Genomic DNA, 22,706 nt, shown 5'->3' with positions numbered 1-22,706 from the left:
CAGAGTTCTTTAGGTCTGACTTTTTTCCTATTCCCTCATGTTTCATGTTTCAGCTAGCACTGACATGACTTGTCTCAGCCAATATCCACAGTATATAGATTTGTCTTGTACACTAGGAAATTTACCAGAAATTGAAGCCTAAGTTCATTTAGCAGCTTCCAGAAGTAAAACGACAGAAATGAAATCCAGAGTAACATATATCTGTTGTGATCTGAACTATTTTGATAGCGTCTTTATTTTTTGTGTTAATGCAAATAGTATATTTTAAAAGGTGAAAATAAACTTGTCAAGCGGATGATGTACCACTGACCGCACCATCCATTGTTATTTGAGTCAAAGTAAACTTCATGGGAGATGACCTAGGAGAACACCATTGTTATATATATATATATATATATATATATATATATATATATATATATAATCCTCATAAAAAAAAAAAGCCAGACTGGAATTAGCTAAATTACATGTTGACAAACCACAAAGCTTCTGGGAGAATGTCCTATGGACAGATGAAACAAACACTGAACTTTTTGGCAAGGCACATCAGCTCTATGTTCACAGATGGAAAAATGAAGCATATCAAGAAAAGAACACTGTTCCTACTGTGAAACATGGAGGAGGCTCGATTATGTTCTGGGGCTGCTTTGTTGCATCTGGCACAGGGTGTCTTGAATCTGTGCAGGGTACAATGAAATCTCAAGACTATCAAGGGATTCTAGAGAGAAATGTGCTGCCCTGTGTCAGAAAGCTTGGTCTCAGTCGCAGGTCATGGGTTTTGCAACAGGATAATGACCCAAAACACACAGCTAAAAACGCCCAAGAATGGCTAAGAGGAAAACATTGTACTATTCTGAAGTGGCCTTCTATGAGCCCTGACCTAAATCCTATTGAGAATCTTTGGAAACAGCTGAAACATGTCGTCTGGAAAAGACAACCTTCAAACTCGAGACAACTGGAGCCGTTTGCTCTTGGGGAGTGGCTAAAATACCTGTCGGGAGGTGCAGAAGTCTCATTCACAGTTACAGGAATCGTTTGATTGCAGTGATTGCCTCAAAAGGTTGTGCAACAAAATATTAAGTTAAGGAGGAGGAGGAGGGTGCCATCATTTCTGTCCAGGCCTATTTCATGAATTTTATTTTTTTTTTAAATTCAGTGGAAGCAGAAAAGCAGCAATGTCTGTCTTTCATTTGTTCATTTTCATAGATTTTTTTATTTATTACTTTTGTCAGATTTTCTGTGACCATTGTGGGTTTTTCTTTTCATTAAACGAGGGGTACCAACAATTTTGACCACGTGTTTGTCTTTTGGAGTGAGAACCTGGAGGAAACCTATACAAAAATGGGGAGAACGTACAAACTGCTTGCAGATGTTGTCACACTGATGTTTGCCAAAGAGGACCACATTTTTTTTTAAAAAAAAGCTGTTGTGTGTGAAGGAGTCTTAAGCAAACTAGACTTGGCTAGGATATTCAGCTTTTCTTAATTTCATACAGTAGTTTCATAGTTATTAAGGGCAAGGTAGAATTAAGTCCATCGAGTTCAACCCATAACCAAATGTTGATCCAGAGGAAAGCATAAACCCCATGGAGCAGACAGTAAGCGCCACATTAGGGGAAAAATTTCTTCCCGACTCCACTTACGGCAATCAGACATGTTCCCTGGATCAAAAGCCCAATCACAAAATCTAGTGCACATAAGGCTAGGTTCACATTTCCGTTAAAAAGTATTAATCACAATCCGCGGCTATGGTAAACAACGGCATCCATTTAGCGGATTCCGTTGTGTCCCATAGACTTGTATTAGTGGCGGATTGCGACTGATGACCTTGCGTTGCATCCGCTGCGACGCGGTCAGTCTTTATTTTACTGACCGCCGGGCGGGAGCAATGCAGAATGTAACGTTTTTCTGGCCGTCAAAATTAATGCACCGCGCAGGAATCCGTCGCTATCAGTTAAGCTTGTAATGGATGTCTATGGTGCTGGATTCCGTCGTAATCCATCTTACAACGGAATCCAGCGCTGGATTCCGTCACGCTCCACTGAGCATGCCCAGCATGTTTGGATGTTTGGCACACCCACTGGCCTGTCCCAAACACAAACGGATCATGACTGATTTGTCAAAAAACGGACGCACAGCGGATGTAACTGACGCAACGGATCAGTTTTTTCACAGGATTCCTGTGAAAAACACATCCGTTGCGTCAGTTGACATCTAAAAAACAACTGATCCGTTGCTGACGGACCTGACGGATTTAAAACAACGGATATATGAACCTAGCCTAACCAATAATATTCTATTTTTCAAGAAAGCATGTAGGCCTCTTAAATGTTAGTAATCAACCATTGCAACATCATATGGCAGGGAGTTCCATAGTCTCACTGGTCTTACAGTAATGACAAATTCTTTAACCGTACAGGATGCCCCTTTGTCCGCGTTGCTGGCCTAGATGTAAAAAGATCATTAGAGAGATCTTTGTACTCTCCCCTCATATATTTTTACATTGCAATATGAGTGCCCCTAAGCCTTCTTTTTTCCAAACTGAATAACCTCGAGTTTAATAACTCATCTTGGTTTTGCATTCCACCCATTCCTTCAATAACATTGTTTGCTCTTTTCTGCAATCGCTGTAGTCCAGCTATGTCCTTCTTGTACACTGGAGACCAAAATTGTACACAGTTGTCTAAAGCCTGCTTTACACGTTGCAATTTCGCATACGATATCGTATGCGATGTGACACGCCCCCATCGTATGTGCAGCACGTTCAATTTGTTGACCGTGCCGCACAAACGATTAACCCCCGTCACACGTACTTACCCTTCCATATGACCTCGATGTGGGCGGCGAACGTCCACTTCCTGGAGTGGGAGGGACATCCGGCGTCACATCGACGTCACGCGGTAGCCGGAAAATAGAAGCAGAGGGGCGGAGCTGAGCAGGACGTAAACATCCCGCCCACCTCCTTCCTTCCACATTGTGGGCCGGGAGCCGCAGGATATAGGTAAGATCTGTTCATCGTTCCCGGGGTGTCACACACTGCAACGTGTGATACCCCGGGTACGATGAACAATCTGATGTGCAATTCTAGAGAAAGGTACGATGTGTATGCGATGAACGTTTTAACATTCAATCGCAATCGCACGTACCTGTCACACACTGCAATGTAACTTACGATGCCGGATGTGCGTCACTTACAACGTGACCCCGCCGACACATTGTAAGATACATTGCAGCGTGTAAAGCAGGCTTAAGTGTGGTTGCACTAGTGACTTTGGTATAAGGGTAAAATTATGTTCTTTTCATGGGCATCTATGCCTCTTTAAATGCATCCCATTATTTTGTTAGTCCTGGCAGCAGCTGCCTGACACACTGGTCAGTAAAGTTAAGTTTGCCGTCCACTCAAGTCTTTTTCAGTGACCGCTTTACCCAGTGTTTTCCAATTAAGTACATAGCTATACATTTTATTACTTCTAGCCAAGTACATGACCTTACATTAAATTTCAATTGCCATTTCTCATCCCAATCCTTCTGCAATATTAAATTATCCTCTTCTTTGTTTTGATTACTTTGCAGGGTTTAGTATCATTCGCAAATATTGAAATTGTATTCTCAATGCCCCTACAAGGTCATTAATAAATGTTAAACAGAAGAAGGCCCAATACCGATCCTACTGTTAACTGTGACCCAGATAAAATGTATACTTCCTTGGCTTATTATGGATATCAGAGAAATCTTGTGTAAATCTACGAATCGCAACTTCTCCTGTCACTATCTGTGTATATATAATTTTTTTTTTTGCTCTCTTTATAGCTGAGTGCTGCTGAAATCGTTGTTATTGGAAGTGCTAAACCTCAGCAGATTCCAGTCAGCTGGATAAAGCCAGGAACCATTGTAGTCTTCTCAGGTGAGTGGCACTATGGATGTTGTTTTTACTGTAAGGGCTCGTTCACACCACTGTAAAAATCGTACGTGTGTCATCCGATTTTATCTAATGGTGCTCAGATCAATGTTATTCAATCGGGCAGTGCTGATGACCAATTTTTTTCACTGACAGAATGTCTGACAAAAATTAAACTATGCCGTGATTTTACTCTGCAATCAGATGACTCTCTCATTCAAGTCTGAGTGTGTGGAAATCCTCAGACTGCACTCGGATGACATCTAAGTGCAGTCCAATGACTCACATAAGGGAGATGATGGAGAAATTGTGTTCTCCATCTTTTTCACAGTTTGCGCCCATTTTTTCATTTGAGTGAATCTGATCACACGAAGATAACACTTGGATCAAACTCTGATCAGTTGTAAGATCGGAGTGTCATTAGCATAATAGATCCGATTATCTCTAATGAGAGAATCTGTGGTTCTGTGACCTTGGCCCTAATGCCAGCTATTTAGAAGGCATCTTTCAGACCAAACTGATAGTGTGAACTAAGAACATAGGATTGTAGGGGAACTTGCCCCAATAAAAACCCCAGACCCTGTCTTTCTGGAGAATAAACTTAGCAATTAAATTGCCGACACTCACCTAAATATACTAATTGGGGAGCTTAGTGCACCCTTGTCTTGGCCAAGAGGCTAAGTGCACCTTTCCGCCCATTGACTTTGCATGTCTGACCTCCATTACTGTTGACTGCCAGACTTGGCTTATTGAAGCAAGCATGGTCTGCAGACTGAAATGGATGGTGAGAAGCTGGTCCATGGGCATTATCAGACTAATCAGCCCTTGCCCAATAGTCCCCGGCTGGCTTTGCAAGTTGTTTTTTGTGCAACATTGCAGCATTTCAGAGTAAAACATACTTGGCTGCAGACTCTAATGCTGTCTGAACCACAACAACATTAATCAATCTAATGACACAGGTATTCTTGAAAATTACTTCTGAAATGGTCCGGCCTGTTTTTTTTATTTTTTTTTTATTTGACTCTCTACAACTGTCACATGGAGTATATGGGATGTCACCTCTGCAGACAGGTAAGTAAAGCGGAAGACCAGCGGATGGTACCAGGGGAGCAGCATGGGTTCAAATCCCACCAACGACACCATCTGCAAGGAGTTTGTATGTTCTCCCCGTGTTTGCGTGGGTTTCCTCCGGGTACTCCGGTTTACTCCCACACTCCAAAAATATACTGTAAGGTTGCACCCCGCAACCTGGGGGGGGTTCCACTCACTTGCAGTGGTGCAGGGTAGCTTAGGCATACACAGGCAACACAGTCTCTCAAAAATGTAGCAGTTTATTAGTAACCAACATAAACTGCACTTCCAAAACACAATGAAGCCTCTCCTGGCTTAAAAGGAAAATATAACATCCACATACCGTAGGCTTCCAGTCCAATTAAATGTCCATAGTGGATTCTCCACACTCTGTCCCCTGCCAGCGAACACAAGTCACTGTGGTTGCTTCCTGCAGCCTCCAGCCCTCCCCAGCCAGGCTGCAGTATTTTCCCCAGTCCTCACCTGGACTGATTTCCAAACGTCTCTCTTCAGTCTTCACACAGACTGAGATCTTCAGCACATATCCTCCATGTGCAGCACTCTCAGGCTTCTCTCTGTTTCTAAAACTAACAGTCTCTTAAACCCAACCGGATACACCCACAGGTGGAGCTATGTGATTCTCCAGCTCTGTCCATCACACTGGTCACAGTTTAAAGGGAACCTGACCCTTAATTACAATCCAAGTTCTGTGGAACTACAGGTCTCACAGTCACACCTTCAGTTAAATATCACAGGGGGATCCTTCTCCACTGCGACCATCCACAACATTGGTGGTTGCTACCTCACATATCCCCCCCCTCTGTTAAAACTTGTAGGGTTGAACATTTGATAACCCACAGGGGCCCTGAGACAGGGCATTAGTGTTACCTTGCCCTATAAGTCGAGAGGGCCCTCACTGATAAATTTGAGCTTTAGCTCCTGACATAAAGTCGGTCATTGTCACCAGACTCGTCTCAGTCAACCCCCTTGCCAGATACGCCCCCCGGTCAGACCTATCTCTCCATGACTGTCTCCAACGGCTAGTGTAGTAGCGAAAGTCTCTTCTCTCACTCGAAACTACTGTCTGGTCTGACTCCGAGCTATCTAATCCACTAGAAGGGCTACTGTCTGGGCACCTCAGCACTGAGCGGATAGACGATCTGCTATATCTAGACCGTCTGCATTCTCTTTTTGCAGATTTACCATGGCTTGTTCTGCCATGGCATCTTCGGTTGCCATCGCTCTGTTGGTGTGTTCTCTCAAGACCATCTTTCGCTGTAGATACATCACTCCCTTCATCCATTCCTTTGGAGTTTAGAGTAGAGGACTTGGACCATTCAGAGTCTATGCTATAGCCCAAAGTGTAGTTAGGTCTTCCATGACCTTGGTTCCTTTTATTATAGGACCTACTTTCTGTGCCAACTGAAGCAACACCTTTATCAGGTGGGCAACCCTTCTCCTGGCCCCAGCCTGAAAGCGGTCTCCACCTCATACCCACTTGATGGAGTTGTTCTGCAAAATTCTGCCTTTTTAGGTTCAACTGCCTTAGTTCTTCCAGGTAACCCAGGCGGTACTCTAGGAGGACTCGTACATTTTCAACACACTCCTTTGTTCCCACAATGACACATGGAACCATACCGACTTCACAGAGTATCTTGGCTTCATTATGAATATCAATTCTTAAGGCCCTGTCACACACAGATAAATCTGTGGCAGATCTGTGGTTGCAGTGAAATTGTGGACAATCAGTGCCAGGTTTGTGGCTGTGTACAAATGGAACAATATGTCCATGATTTCACTGCAACCACAGATCTGCCAAAGATTTATCTCTGTGTGTGACGGGGCCTTTACTCTCGTCACACCAGACTTGTCAACCATCTCCTGCATGACTCTTCCATTTCTTCCAATCAGCTTCTTAACCAGTTCTCTGGGCACTTGTGTGACCTCCTCCACAAACTCCAACAACCTTCGAGCTGTCTTGACTGCTTCTGCAGTTTTCCAATAGATTCGGAATGTTCCACTGTTTTTTTCCACTTCAATAGCTGTAATACCTGGAACCCTCCTGGCTTGCTGAATGTTACTTCTCAGCGCTCTTATTGCAAGCCCAATTAATGGTTTCCTCACAACCACCACTTCCTGAAACGCTGTGGTGAGCTGCTTCATATGCGCCAATCGTCTGCTGTCTTCTTCCATCTTTGTAGAGATGAGCCACTTTGAGCGAAGACACTGTAGGTGCATGCCACTCAGGATAGCCACCCGCTTCTTTGTGACATCACTTACAGAGCACACCACCAACTGACAAGACTCTGGGGCAAAGTACACTTTATAGGCTCCTACGGCCGTCTTGAATTTTTCATGTACCGCCTCACTGGCACAGGCTTTTCTCAAGTCTGCAGGGACTTCTACCATGCACGTAAAGACTGGCCGAATTTCTTTACCTGTAAGGCCATCGGACCGTTCCTTGGGTCTTCCACATCCATCCTCTTTTCTTATCACAGGCTCCACCTTTGGAGTTGCATTCTCCTCAGGATTTTCCATAGCCTCAGAGCCTTTGAGTTTTTCCTCATCTGTGACCTCCAGATTCTCAATCTTCTGAACCAAGTCCATCTTTATGGCCTCCATCTTGGTCTTACCAGTAAGTTCAGTTAAGCTCTCAGCTGCTGATGGGACTTCTGGGCTAGATTTCCCTGCTTTTAAGGGTTCTCTCAAGTTCTGCAGCTTCAGCCATCTCTTGGGACTCTGCAGCATCTCCCTCAAGTTCCTCTTGATTCTCTGCAACCTCAGAGGCTTTCTTGCACTCTATACCTTCAACCTCAGATTCTCTGGAGTCTACAACAGCTTTTATGCCGTTGGCACTATTATTCACCCCAGCATTGGGTGGATCACTGGTCTGCTCACCATGACCTTTGTGGATTTTTCCTCCACCAACAGCCTCCAGGATTTCTTCTCCTATAGTATTCTCACTCAACAGACAATCAGCTTCACACCAGGAAATCATAGGGGACATCACCACTACTGTTTTGGTCAGCTCCTTTTCTGCATTTTCACCCTGCTGATTTCTGTCATTACAATATGTCAGTTCCAGCTCAGACTCATTTTCTTTTGCATGATTTTGCTGTCCAACACTACATTAGCGGTTGCTATTGGCAACGTGACTTTCTCAACCTTCTCTGCACACTCAGATTCTGGAAGAGAATCCACACTTTGGGCAGAAATACATGACATTGTCTATACCTGGACCATATTTTCAGAGGTTGTAGCTTGCTCCGCCTCTCTACGCCTGTTGCGCCTTCGGCGACGGGAGGAGGTTTTCCCCTCTTTGCTTATCAGTACGTCACTGTACTTGTTTGTCACTTTAGTAGAGTCAGTGTCTTTACTGGAGTAGTCACTCGCCCTAGTGTCCTGGACTAACGTGTTCCCACCTAACCAGGTGTTGGCTCCCTTTCTGGCGCTCCCCCGTCACTAACGGTCATATTGTCATTTATTTTCTTACCCATCATGCCACTAAGTTGGGCATGTCCACCTTTTTCTTTGCTCCCCCCTAACTTAGGACAGTCAGCACCCCCTAAAGTTATCTTCACCTTACCACACATAACCACCCCACAAGGATTCTTTTTAACCTCCCGCTGTGGTGGAGCTTCCTTTTGGACCGTTCCGGCTCTTACACAAGCACCCGGACACTTCCCCCTGCTTCCACAAGTCCACAAATAATTTAGAGTCCCAACCTATATTAATTGGGTGCTGTAAATCTGAAACTACACCAACATCATGAGAACCAATGTCCCTGTCTGTCTTAATGACCACGCTGGACATTGGGTATTCTTTATCATTATTGTGGGTGCAGTTGGCGTGGAACTTCTTTACAGGAATCAGGTAGACATTAGTTGTGGTCCTCACCAGGGTCACCAAACTCCGTGAGTCTAAGAGTCCAGTTACGGATTCTCCATCCACTTCCACGGTACACAGACGTGGCCTATCGTCAGATGGGTGGTCTACACTGCAGACAAGACACCTGCAGCATGAACACCCTTGTGCTTGATTACTGTCCATCTGTGCCACTGCGCCCTTGTCTATGGGATGCTCCACCCCCTTTTGGGCAACCACACCTTCATGGGATTCCACCCCCTTTTGGGCAACCCAGTCCCGAGAGGGTACATTCCATGGCCTTTCTATGGAAAACGCATGTCCCAAACCACACAGTACCTCGGTGCCCCAGGTATCCTTCTGAGCACCCTGTGTGTGCACTGGCCCCACAAGGGACTGTACCCACTTGTCCAGCGCCACCAAGTCCAAACGCTCTGCCAACGACTCCTGTTGCCGCTGCAGCTCATGCTGCTTTACCTCCCGGCGGCCAGTCTCCTGCAGTCGCTGCTCATCGACCCACACCAGGTACTTTAACAGTATCTCATCCACACAAGCTGCTCCAGTCATGGTCGCTCAGCTCCCACGGACCTTCGTGGACCCGCCGATCCACCGCAAGCCGCTTGAGTCCGCCGTCAACTTTCGTGGACCCGCCGATCCACTGCAAACCACTTCGAAAATTATTTTCGTGGACCCGCTGATCCACAGGAACAACACCTCTGCAGTTGCTAGACGTGCTGCCTGGATTGCTGCCCGCAGTCTAGCACCATATGTAAGGTTGCACCCCGCAACCTGGGGGGGTTCCACTCACTTGCAGCGGTGCAGGGTAGCTTAGGCATACACAGGCAACACAGTCTCTCAAAAAATGTAGCAGTTTATTAGTAACCAACACAAACTGCACTTCCAAAACACAATGAAGCCTCTCCTGGCTTAAAGGAAAATATAACATCCACATACCGTAGGCTTCCAGTCCAATTAAATGTCCATAGTGGATTCTCCACACTCTGGCCCCTGCCAGCAAACACAAGTCACTGTGGTTGCTTCCTGCAGCCTCCAGCCCTCCCCAGCCAGGCTGCAGTATTTTCCCCAGTCCTCACCTGGACTGATTTCCAAACGTCTCTCTTCAGTCTTCACACAGACTGAGATCTTCAGCATACATCCTCCATGTGCAGCACTCTCAGGCTTCTCTCTGTTTCTAAAACTAACAGTCTCTTAAACCCAACCGGATACACCCACAGGTGGAGGTATGTGATTCTCCAGCTCTGTCCATCACACTGGTCACAGTTTAAAGGGAACCTAACCCTTAATTACCTACTGAAAGCTCGTTCTTATCAGTCAGCGTAGGGGTTAATTAGCATTACTTTACAATTTGCCAAAGGCAATTAGGCTATGTGCGCACAGTGCGTTTTTCGCGGCGTTTTTGCGCGTTTTTCGGGTGCGTTTTTGGCCTCAAAACTGCATGACTTTGCTTCCCCAGCAAAGTCTATGAGTTTTCATTTTTGCTGTCCGCACACAACTGTTTTTTTAAGCTGCGTTTTTGAGCTTGAAAAAAAATCGACATGTCAATTCTTTCCTGCGTTTTTCTGTTTTCCGCCCATGCAATGCATTGGAAAAATGCAGCAAAACGCAGAGATCAAAAACGCAGCAAAATGCAGCCAAAAACGCACCAAATCGCGGTAAAAACGCATGCGTTTTTTGATGCGTTTTTTCGACGCAGGTGCGTTTTTGTGCGTTTTTAGTGGCCAAAAACGCAGCGTCAAAAAAACGCAGCGTGCGCACATAGCCTTAGATCCCCAAACTAAAGACTAATCTATTAATATATAACTTTTAATCAACGTATTAAGATAAGGGGACAAACACAATTAAAAGCACTGAGCGCAGTGATCTGTCTTATATCACAAAAGCCATTACTTTATCCATGGGGAATTCCCTATTCAGACTCATTCTTCCTATGTCTCTGGCTAGCTAATGTGTTAATTCTATTGTAAATAATCACTGCGATCACTATTTTAAAAAGACATTCAGTAGCCTCCCCAACATGTTTAACCACACTGGCGTCATCAGGGGGCTGAGGCTAATGCTGAATTACTATGCCTGCACGGACCTTTTAAAGGTTTAGATATGACCTCATATTGTGCTTTGCCAATGAAAATCCTCAGTCCATTATATGCTCTATAGCCAATCACTATTAGAGGAGTATATTACCTTCAATTCTTTCTGGATCGCTATTCGTTCTTATATCTGTCTCTCCTCAACTCCTCCATCTCACTGGCCAGACTGACCAACTTCGTATTTCCCTCTCTGAGGTTAAAATCAATCAGGATCTATTAAGTCTGGCCAGTGAGATTACATCTCTTATCATGATATTATCTCTGTCCGGGTCAAAGTCCTCTGTCATCCCGTTTTTACATCAGGTTACACAGACTGTGCTTGCTCCTGCTATGTGTCATCAGTCCCTGTGTTTGCTAAGAGATAAACATTCCTGGAATTAGAACATTAAAGCACTGTTATCTCTCAGCACGCATGCGTTAAGACTTAGGGGTGCTTCACACACAGCGAGCTCGCTGCCGAGATCGCTGCTGAGTCACGCTTTTTGTGACGCAGCAGTGACCTCATTAGCGATCTCGCTGTGTGTGACACTGAGCAGCGATCTGGCCCCTGCTGCGAGATCGCTGCTCGTTACACACAGCCCTGGTTCGTTTTCTTCAAAGCCGCTCTCCTGCTGTGACACACAGATCGCTGTGTGTGACAGCAAGAGAGCGACAAATGAAGCGAGCAGGGAGCAGGAGCCGGCGTCTGACAGCTGAGGTAAGCTGTATCCAAGATAAACATCGGGTAACCAAGGTGGTTACCCGATATTTACCTTAGTTACCAGCCTCTGCAGCTCTCACGCTGCCAGTGCCGGCTCCGGCTCTCTGCACATGTAGCTGCTGTACACATCGGGTTAATTAACCCGATGTGTACTGTAGCTAGGAGAGCAAGGAGCCAGCGCTCAGTGTGCGCGGCTCCCTGCTCCCTGCTCACACTGGTAACTAATGTAAACATCGGGTAACCATACCCGATGTTTACCTTAGTTACCAGTCTCCGCAGCTTCCAGACGGCGGCTCCGTGCAAGCGCAGCGTCGCTTGCACGTCGCTGCTGGCTGGGGGCTGTTCACTGGTCGCTGGTGAGATCTGCCTGTTTGACAGCTCACCAGCGACCATGTAGCGATGCAGCAGCGATCCTGACCAGGTCAGATCGCTGGTCGGATCGCTGCTGCATCGCTAAGTGTGAAGGTACCCTTAGTATTAAAACAGGATTTTGTATTACACAGAGCATTCTCTGGGACTTAGAAGATTAGAGCAGTATACCATTCATATCCTCTGTATGGGGATCTATGCCTACTCCCACCACTGAGGATAGGAGCAAACAGTATATATAAACTCAAAAACAGCCTTTTTGGAAAATTTTATATCATGAAGTATATATCCAAGAAATGTTTGTACTACCCCAGATACATATATATTCTACTGCTCCATTCCTACTTTTATATGAGAGGTAAAAGTGCATAAGAACGTGGTCCCTATACCCGGAAGACCGATTGTCTCGGGAAATGATTCTCTTACGGAGGGTGCCAGTAGATATTTGGATGAACTGCTATCCCCTTTTGTACAAGTCTTACCCTCTTTCATCAGGGACACAAAAGATCTTGTCCTTAAGTTACGTGGCATAAATGTATCGGACACGACCATCTTGGCTAGTCTAGATGTTGAAGGACTATACAGCAACATTGATCATGAGCTAGGAATAGCGGCTGTAGGTCACTTTTTAGCAGCGAAGGGTAAACAATTTACACCTCACAATGAATTTTTGTTGTCACTTTTGCGGTTTGTGTTGACGCACAATTTTTTTACCTTTTGGCGGTACCCTATATCATCAGATTAGGGGTACCGCCATGGGTACGACTTGTGTGCCCACTTTTGCAAATTTATTTTTAGGGTGGTGGGAAGATGTTTTTGTTTTTTCGGAGGATCTGAGTTTTTACACTAGTCATATATTATTTTGGGGTAGGTACATCGATGATGTACTTATCCTATGGGATGGTGAGAGAAATATTTTTCAAGATTTTGTTACAATTCTGAATAATAACAAGATTGGTATGTTTTTTACCCAGGAGATTGGAAACAGAATCATTAATTTTTTAGACTTGACAATTACTATTGATGAAAGGGGGAATATACAGACGAATACTTACAGAAAACCCACTGCAACAAATAATTAGTTGCATTGGGATAGTTGGCACCCACCTGCTTTGAAAGCAGGTATCCCGATAGGACAATACATGAGAGCACGTAGAAACTGCTCTGATGATCAAAGCTTTGGGGCAGAATGTGGCAGATTATTCAGATTTTTTATTGCAAGAGGATACCCTAAAAAAGTTCTGTATAAAGCTTTTAATAGAGCAAAAGGGATGAATCGTGATGACCTCTTGATAGAAAATCGAGGAAGAAAATCTGATAATTCACCAGTTAGAGTAATAGGAACCTATGATGAGTGTGCCCCAGCGATCCATAGGACTCTTAAAAAGTATTGGCCTATTCTAAGAGCGGACCCTGATTTAAAGTCAGTAATTGGATCTACCCCAAATATTACATATCGTAGGGGGAAAAATTTGAGAGAATTCCTCACACAGTCATTTTGTGCAAGGTGAAAGGAATGAGAGTAACAACATGAATTGGCTGTCGAGACTACAGGAGGGTTCTAACCCTTGCGGCACGTGCTCTTTTTGTGGTTACATGTTGAAACTTAGAGTTTATCAATCCTTTGGATAATCGAAGATATGTCATCAAAGATAAAATCAACTGTAAATCAAAAGGAATAATATACATAGCAAAGTGCCCGTGCAAAAAGCTATATATAGGAAAAACAATTCAAGAATTTCGGAGGAGGATCTCTAAACACATAAGCACAATTAATACCAAAGTTGACACACCATTGTCAAGACATATGAGATGCTACCATACAGAAAATCCCCTAAATTTAAAATTTTGGGGTAGAAGACAAATCAGTTTAGGTGCGAGAAAAGGTAATCTGGACAGGCTGCTACTAAAGGAAGAAGCAAGGTGGATTTTTAGATTGAACTCTATGAGCCCCAATGGCCTGAATGAAGGCTTCACATACACAGCATTTATTTGAACTTTGCTGCTCTCTGTGATAATTCAGCTACTGCCATACAATATAAGATAATATGAATATAAGAAATTTCTGTTGGACTTATAACAAGTAGGACCTATAGATTAAAGATATAAAAGATAAAATAAAACCTCAAGCTTTAGCCATGCTCCAATAATATCTCTTCTCCCAGATAAAAAGGTAGTACATTGATATAGCAGCAATAGGTGTAGTATATTTGAACAATCTATGATAAAATTAAAATATTTTCATTGCCATAATATATCAATGATTAGGATATAATATCTGTCATATCAATATAGATATAGAAGTTCTCTGTCCAAAATATTCTCCCCTCTCATTTTTCATATTTTGTTTTTTTTAAAGATATATCTCTGATGGTTATTTGTGAACATGTTCAGTAAAGATAGGGATGAGAAATTCCCCTGAATGTGTTTTTATTCTAAGAAAATATTAGGGGTTAATGTACATATATTTACCTCTCATATAAAAGTAGGAATGGAGCAGTAGAATATAAATGTATCTGGGGTAGTACAAACATTTCTTGGATATATACAGTACTTCATGATATAAAATTTTCCAAAAATGCTGTTTTTGAGTTTATATATACTGTTTGCTCCTATCCTCAGTGGTGGGAGTAGGCATAGATCCCCATACAGACTATATGAATGGTATACTGCTCTAATCTTCTAAGTCCCAGAGAATGCGCTGTGTAATACAAAATCCTGTTTTAATACTAAAGCTGGTGTCACACACAACGACGTCGCTGCAACGTCACCATTTTCTGTGACGTTGCAGCGACGTCCCGTCGCTGTCGCTGTGTGTGACATCCAGCAACGAGCTGGCCCCTGCTGTGAGGTCGCCGGTCGTTGCTGAATGTCCAGCTTCATTTTTTGGTCGTCACTCTCCCGCTGTGACACACACATCGCTGTGTGTGACAGCGAGAGAGCGACGAAATGAAGCGAGCAGGAGCCGGCGTCTGGCAGCTGCGGTAAGCTGTAACCAGCGTAAACATCGGGTAACCAAGGGGAAGACCTTTCCCTGGTTACCCGATATTTACCTTCGTTACCAGCCTCCGCTCTTGCTGCCAGTGCTGGCTCCTGCTCTGTGCACATGTAGCTGCAGTACACATCGGGTAATTAACCCGATGTATACTGTAGCAAGGAGAGCAAGGAGCCAGCGCTAAGCAGTGTGCGCGGCTCCCTGCTCTCTGCACTATGACATGTAGCTGCAGCACACATCGGGTTAATTAACCTGATGTGTACTGTACCTAGGAGAGCAAGGAGCCAGCGCTAAGCGCGGCTCCCTGCTCTCTGCACATGTAGCACAGCGACGTTATAATCGCTGCTTCTGCTGTGTTTGACAGCTAAACAGCGATCATAACAGCGACTTACAAGGTTGCTGTTACGTCACCGAAAATGGTGACGTAACAGCGACGTCGTCGCTGTCGCTAAAGGCCCTGTCACACTAAACAACATCGCTAGCAACATCGCTGGTAACGAACAACTTTTGTGAAGTTGCTAGCGATGTTGCTGTGTGTGACATCCAGCAACAACCTGGCCCCTGCTGTGAGGTCGTTGGTTGTTGCTGAATGTCCTGGGCCATTTTTTAGTTGTTGCTGTCCCGCTGTGAAGCACAGATCGCTGTGTGTGACAGCGAGACAGCAACAACTAAATGTGCAGGCAGCAGGAGCCGGCTTCTGCAGAGGCTGGTAACCAATGTAAACATCGGGTAACCAAGAAGCCCTGTCCTTGGTTACCCGATATTTACCTTTGATACCAGCCTCAGCCGCTCTCACTGTCAGTGCCGGCTCCTGCTCTGTGCACGTGTAGCTGCAGGACACATCGGGTTAATTAACCCGATGTGTGCTGTAGCCAGGAGAGCAGGGAGCCAGCGCTAAGCATTGTGCGCTGCTCCCTGCTCTGTGCACATGTAGCTGCAGCACACATCGGGTAATTAACCCCATGTGTGCTGTACTAGGAGAGCAGGGAGCCAGCGCTCAGTGTGCTCTGCTCCCTGCTCTCTGCACGTATGGCTGGTCACTGGTTGCTGGTGAGCTCACCAGCAACTCGTGTAGTGACGCTCCAGCGATCCCTGCCAGGTCAGGTTGCTGGTGGGATCGCTGGAGCGTCAAAGTGTGACATCTCACCAGCAACCTCCTAGCAACTTACCAGCGATCCCTATCGTTGTTGGGATCGCTGGTAAGTTGCTTAGTGTGACTGGACCTTTAAGGCCCCGTCACACTAAGCAACATCGCTAGCAACATCGCTGGTAACGAACAACTTTTGTGACGTTGCTAGCGATGTTGCTGTGTGTGACATCCAGCAACAACCTGGCCCCTGCTGTGAGGTCGCTGGTTGTTGCTGAATGTCCTGGGCCATTTTTTAGTTGTTGCTGTCCTGCTGTGAAGCACAGATCGCTGTGTGTGACAGCGAGACAGCAACAACTAATGTGCAGTGAGCAGGGAGCCAGCTTCTGCTAAGGCTGGTAACCAATGTAAACATCGGGTAACCAAGAAGCCCTGTCCTTGGTTACCCGATATTTACCTTTGATACCAGGCTCCTCCGCTCTCACTGCCTGTGCTGCCGGCTCCAGCTCTGTGCACAGATAGCTGCAGCACACATCAGGCAATTAACCCGATGTGTGCTGTAACTAGGAGAGCAAGGAGCCAGCGCTCAGTGTGCGCTGCTCCCTGCTCTGTGCACATTTAGCTGCAGCACACATCGGGTTAATTAACCTGATGTGTGCTGTAACTAGGAGACTGGGGGCTGGTCACTGGTTGCTGGTGAGCTCACCAGCAACTCGTGTAGCCACGCTCCAGCGATCCCTGCCAGGTCAGGTTGCTGGTGGGATCGCTGGAGCGTCGCAGTGTGACAGCTCACCAGCAACCTCCTAGCAACTTACCAGCGATCCCTATCGTTGTTGGGATCGCTGGTAAGTTGCTTAGTGTGACTGGACCTTTAGTGTGAACCCAGCTTAAGTCTTAACGCATGCGTGCTGAGAGATAACAGTGCTTTAATGTTCTAAGTCCAGGAGCACGCGCAGTGTGTTTATCTCTTAGCAAACACAGGGACTGATGACCCATAGCAGGAGCAAGCACAGTCTGTGTAACCTGACGTAAAAACGGGATGACAGAGGACTTTGACCTGGACAGAGATAATATCATGATAAGAGATGTAATCTCACTGGCCAGACTTAATAGATCCTGATTGGATTTTAACCTCAGAGAGGGAAATACGAAGTTGGTCAGTCTGGCCAGTGAGATGGAGGAGCTGAGGAGAGACAGATATAAGAACGAATAGCGATCCAGAAAGAATTGAAGGTAATATACTCCTCTAATAGTGATTAGCTATAGAGCATATAATGGAACATATACTGAGGATTTTCATTGGCAAAGCACAATATGAGGTCATATCTAAACCTTTAAAAGGTCCGTGCAGGCATAGTAATTGAGCATTAGCCTCAGCCCCCTGATGACGCCAGTGTGGTGAAACATGTTGGGGAGGCTACTGAATGTCTTTTTAAAATAGCGATCGCAGTGATTATTTACAATAGGATTAACACATTAGCTAGCCAGAGACATAGGGTACCTTCACACTTAGCGATGCAGCAGCGATCCGACCAGCGATCTGACCTGGTCAGGATCGCTGCTGCATCGCTACATGGTCGCTGGTGAGCTGTCAAACAGGCAGATCTCACCAGCGACCACTGAACAGCCCCCAGCCAGCAGCGACGTGCAAGCGACGCTGCGCTTGCACGGAGCCGCCGACTGGAAGCTGCGGAGACTGGTAACTAAGGTAAACATCGGGTATGGTTACCCGATGTTTACATTAGTTACCAGCGCTGTGTGCAGAGAGCAGGGAGCCGCGCACACTGAGCGCTGGCTCCTTGCTCTCCTAGCTGCTGTACACATCGGGTTAATTAACCCGATGTGTAATGCAGCTACATGTGCAGAGAGCAGGGAGCCGCGCACACTGCTTAGCGCTGGCTCCTTGCTCTCCTAGCTGCTGTACACATCGGGTTAATTAACCCGATGTGTACAGCAGCTACATGTGCAGAGAGCCGGAGCCGGCAGCACAGGCAGCGTGAGAGCTGCGGAGGCTGATAACTAAGGTAAATATCGGGTAACCACCTTGGTTACCCGATGTTTATCTTGGTTACAGCTTACCTCAGCTGTCAGACGCCGGCTCCTGCTCCCTGCTCGCTTCATTTGTCGCTCTCTCGTTGTCACACACAGCGATCTGTGTGTCACAGCGGGAGAGCGGCTTTGAAGAAAACGAACCAGGGCTGTGTGTAACGAGCAGCGATCTCACAGCAGGGGCCAGATCGCTGCTCATTGTCACACACAGCGAGATCGCTAATGAGGTCACTGCTGCGTCACAAAAAGCGTGACTCAGCAGCGATCTCGGCAGCGAGCTCGCTGTGTGTGAAGCACCCCATAGGAAGAATGAGTCTGAATAGGGAATTCCCTGTGGCTAAAGTAATGGCTTTTGTGATATGACAGATCACTGCGCTCAGTGCTTTTAATTGTGTTTGTCCCCTTATCTTAATACGTTGATTAAAAGTTATATATTAATAGATTAGTCTTTAAGGTACTGTCACACATAACGAGATCGCTAGCGAGATCGCAGCTGAGTCACCGTTTTGGTGACGCAGTAGCGATCCTGTTAGCGATCTCGTTATGTGTGACACCTACCAGCGATCAGGCCCCTGCTGTGAGATCTCCAGTCGTTGCTGAATGGTCCAGGTCATTTTCTTCAAAGGCGACGTCCTGCTGGGCAGGACACATCGCTGTGTTTGACACTGTGTGACAGGGTCACAGTGACTGCTGAGATCGTTATACAGGTCGCTACTGCGACCTGTATTGTTCCTGCATCGCTGGTAAGATCTGACTGTGTGACATCTCACCTGCGACCTCCCAGCGACTTACCTGCGATCCCTATCAGGTCGCATCGTTTTCGGGATCGCTGGTAAGTCGTTGTGTGTGACTGGGCCTTTAGTTTGGGGATCTAATTGCCTTTGGCAAATTGTAAAGTAAGCCTTAATTACAACCCAAGTTCTGTGGAACTACAGGTCCCACAATCACACCTTCAGTTCAATATCACAGGGGGATCCTTCTCCACTGCGACCATCCACAACATTGGTGGTTGCTACCTCACAATACTCATAGGGAACCTAGATTGTGAGCCCCAATGGGCACAGTATTGCTGATGTATGTAAAGCGCTGTGGAATTAACAGCGCTTTATAAATTAATAAATATTATTATTATTATTATTGTTAATAATTTGGAATTATACTGTGGGCAGATTTTTAGATAACTGCACAAGTTTTTGCACTGTAAAAAGTAAATGAAAACTTGTGCAAAAATTTCAGAAATCTGTATCTGATGAGACGCTGAAATTCTATATCCAACTTGAAGTTATTAAAAGAGTAGTATTTCATGAACAAATAGTGCGTCTTTATATTTTATAGCCATTAGTTTTCAATAAGACCTTTTCTATTACAAACGTCTTTCTCCAAACTAAACTTAACCTGATATATTTGTATTAGCCCAATAAGCGAAATAGTGAGCGAGGGAATGGCTTCCTTGTAATCTGGCTATGTGGCAGTACCCCTTTCCTCTCTCGGGTATGACGGCGCCCTGCAATTTCCAGGAATTCCTAAATGATACGGTCTCAGATTCCAGCCTCGCTGTGATTAGTGGGGCGCGCTGGGAGTAACCGTTCAGTGTGCGGACTACTAATCAGAGTACGATGTTGGTGCTGGAGTTTGAGCACATTGCCCCTCCTAGATTAAAGAACATCTGGTCTGCTAAAGTAGAATTCGTAAAAAAGAGGAGGTAATTTGGGCTGATGTTGTCAAAGTAAAATCAGTCACTACAGATTTTCCTGTTAACACTAGAACTACTCAGGTAGTCATTTTGACTACTTTTCACCATGTATTTCTATATAGGTGTCACGAGTCCAGTAGTTCTAGTGTTAACCTTTGTGTTTAGCCTGGGTAGAGTGACTTAAGTTTATGCAACTCTTTGGAAGACGGGGATGGATCTTTGTAGACTAGGTGCTTTAGGCGTTCCAAAGTCTTGGAAACATGGGTGACTGCCATCATTGCTTCCTTAGCAGCAGTCGTGTTTTATCAATTTTCTTTTCCCAAAAATGAGCTAAGTCTGGGGTCCCTAACCTGTGGCTCTGGAGCCCCATGTGGCTTCTGGACCTGTGATGTGTGGCACGCCGCTGTCTTCCAGCTTGGAGCATAACCACCAGAGCTAGCAAACAGCTATGAGGAGCAGGTATTCAGATAGTGACCTTTTGAGTAGCCCTCACAGAACAGCAGATCTGGATGGGGTAAGGTGGGAACCCCATGGATTTTGGTATACTGCCTTGCTGTGATTTCTGTGAAAAAACATTGGCTGTCATTATACCGGTAATGGGGTCTCTGGGTGCCACTACGATGAAGGTAGCATGAGCTGTATGTGGCTCGTGACGTTCTTTCAAAGCTGAGTGTGGTTATCTAGGTCAGAAAGGTTGGCAACCTCTTATCTAAATGGTTGACTAATACGTTTTTCTTAATTCTCCAATGTTAAAGGGTTATTTCTATCTCCAAGATTCTATCCCAATATGTAATAATTGTAGTAATAATAGCAAATACCTCCAATTGGAAATGTAGTATTGTTCTCCTGATATAGCCATGTCTCTTACCTCATGTGCAGGGCATTGCAGCTTGTCTAGCTATGGTTACAACCACTGATCAGTTAGTTGCTCGTTGTCGTAACTATGTATACCTAAGCTACATCAATGTACTGCACAAGGTAAGAAACATAGCTAATAATAAGAATTATACTACATTTCTAATTGGAGGTATTAACTATTATTTTTTGTATTTATTATTATTATTATTATTATTATTATTATTATTATTATTATTATTACTGTGACGGGGTATGCGGCAGAGCAGTAAGGGATGCCAGGCCAAGGAACAATCCAAAGGGCTTTATTGGAACCACAAAGATAAAGCACCAAACATAAATATAGATCCTTAAAGTCTGCAAGGAGCCCACAACAAAACAAAAGATCCAGGGGCACCTCCCGGTATTCCGATGCCAGGGAAAAGATGGCAATGGTCCTTATGAGATCCTTGAGTCCAACAGGGTGAACAACAAAACACAATCCCACGTGGTCACTGATCTCCAGTCTGTGACAGTCCATACACAGGCTCTAGGATCCAGCCTCAGCTATATATCCTAATCCTTCTCCAACCGAGATCCAACTAACTGACTAACATGGGTCTCATTGTTCTTCTTTCTTGGGATCAGCCCCTTAGGTGGGCAGAAGAGTCCAACTCAGCCTGGACACTTGATACATGAATGGACTTTAGAAGTCCTGGCTCTTTCTTGTTTACCAAGTTGTGGATTGGAGAAGTCCCATGCTGAGAAGAACAAACAATCCCCCACCAGTAGTACATACAGGACAGTCAAGGGGAGACAGACTATTACACCATGAGCAAAGGCGGGGGAGGGACACACTGTTACAATTACTTATTGGTATAGGATCTTGGAGATGGGAATACCCCTGTAAGGGAAATCTGTCACCATGTTATTGCCACCTATTTTGAAAGCGGCATAACGTAGGGGCAGAGATCCTGATTCCAGCTGTGTTTCACTTACTGAGATGCTTAGTGTAGTTTTGATAAAATCGCTGTTTAATCAGCAGCAGATAATCATTAGAGGACTACTTGACATGCGGCCAGGTAGTCTGGCATATTCATGCGCTTTGTAGAACTCCTGGATCTGCAGCAGAAAAAACATTGATTTTATCAAAATGACAGCAAACAGCTCAGTAAGTGATACATCACTGGAATCCGGGTCTATGTCTCTACAATATGCAAATGGGGGAGTAAAAATTTGGTTACAGATTCCCTTTAAAATAAACTTCACTATCCTAAGGATAAGTCATCAATATCAAAGATCTGGACAACCCCTTTAATAAATATTCCCAATGTATAAACGTTTCTATGTTTTTATCGGTCCTTTGCGGTCATTAGAACAAAAAAAAGAAAACTAGACCTTTTCCAAATTGTCTATAAGTTTCCTATCTCAAAAGAGGATTATATAAAGGACAAAAAAATTAACCCCATGTATCGTGAAAAAAGATGCAGAAAGTGGTTTCATATCCAAATGATTTAATGCCATTAAAAGCGCATGTACAATGTGCTTGGCCAGGAAGGGAGGAAAATACCCCGGCCATGATCCGATGTATGTGTCTGTCGTGGTCAGATAACAATCTTTTCCACTCATAGCGGTGGGTTTATAATTGTGCCATGATGCAGAACGTCACTATGTAAACTTTTTATTTTAAGTAAGCAATTTTCTTTCTCTTCTATTATTTAGTTGTTTTTTTTTACGTCTTAGGTGGTTCTGAAGTGTTCAGTGAGGGATTACCTGGACAAGCTGTGGGACCGCTGGCAGCAGCACTGAGGCTGAAGGTCTGCATTTCCAGACATGAGCGTCTTGTGCCCAGTGTCTTCTCATGACTGAATATGTAATCTTGTTTGTCCTGTCTCCGCAGAATCTAGCAGAAAGCAGTAAAAGATGGTCTGATGCTCAGAAGTACAAAAAATGGAATCTGCATTGTTTAAGGCTGCAGCCGCTCTCACCTGTGCCCAGGTGAGCAGGTATACTGTACATTAGCCTATGTAGCAAGAAAA

At 44.9% G+C, this 22,706-nt stretch overlaps 1 protein-coding gene across 1 annotated transcript in view; it reads left to right on the top strand.

Annotated features, from left to right (window-relative positions):
- The window catches only part of MTHFD1L (methylenetetrahydrofolate dehydrogenase (NADP+ dependent) 1 like), a 311,373-nt gene that overhangs the window by 58,829 nt on the left and 229,838 nt on the right, over window positions 1-22,706 (top strand). The window contains exons 8-10 of the mRNA XM_075339530.1: window positions 3,810-3,903; window positions 22,411-22,484; window positions 22,568-22,665. Coding sequence (XP_075195645.1) covers window positions 3,810-3,903; window positions 22,411-22,484; window positions 22,568-22,665 — 266 coding nt within the window. The remainder of the gene's footprint in view (window positions 1-3,809; window positions 3,904-22,410; window positions 22,485-22,567; window positions 22,666-22,706) is intronic.

Source organism: Anomaloglossus baeobatrachus, chromosome 3, assembly GCF_048569485.1.
Source record: "Anomaloglossus baeobatrachus isolate aAnoBae1 chromosome 3, aAnoBae1.hap1, whole genome shotgun sequence".
NCBI classification, from domain to species: Eukaryota; Metazoa; Chordata; class Amphibia; order Anura; family Aromobatidae; genus Anomaloglossus; species Anomaloglossus baeobatrachus.
Note: the sequence above shows the minus strand (reverse complement) of the source record. Positions and strands in the feature narration are given on the sequence as shown.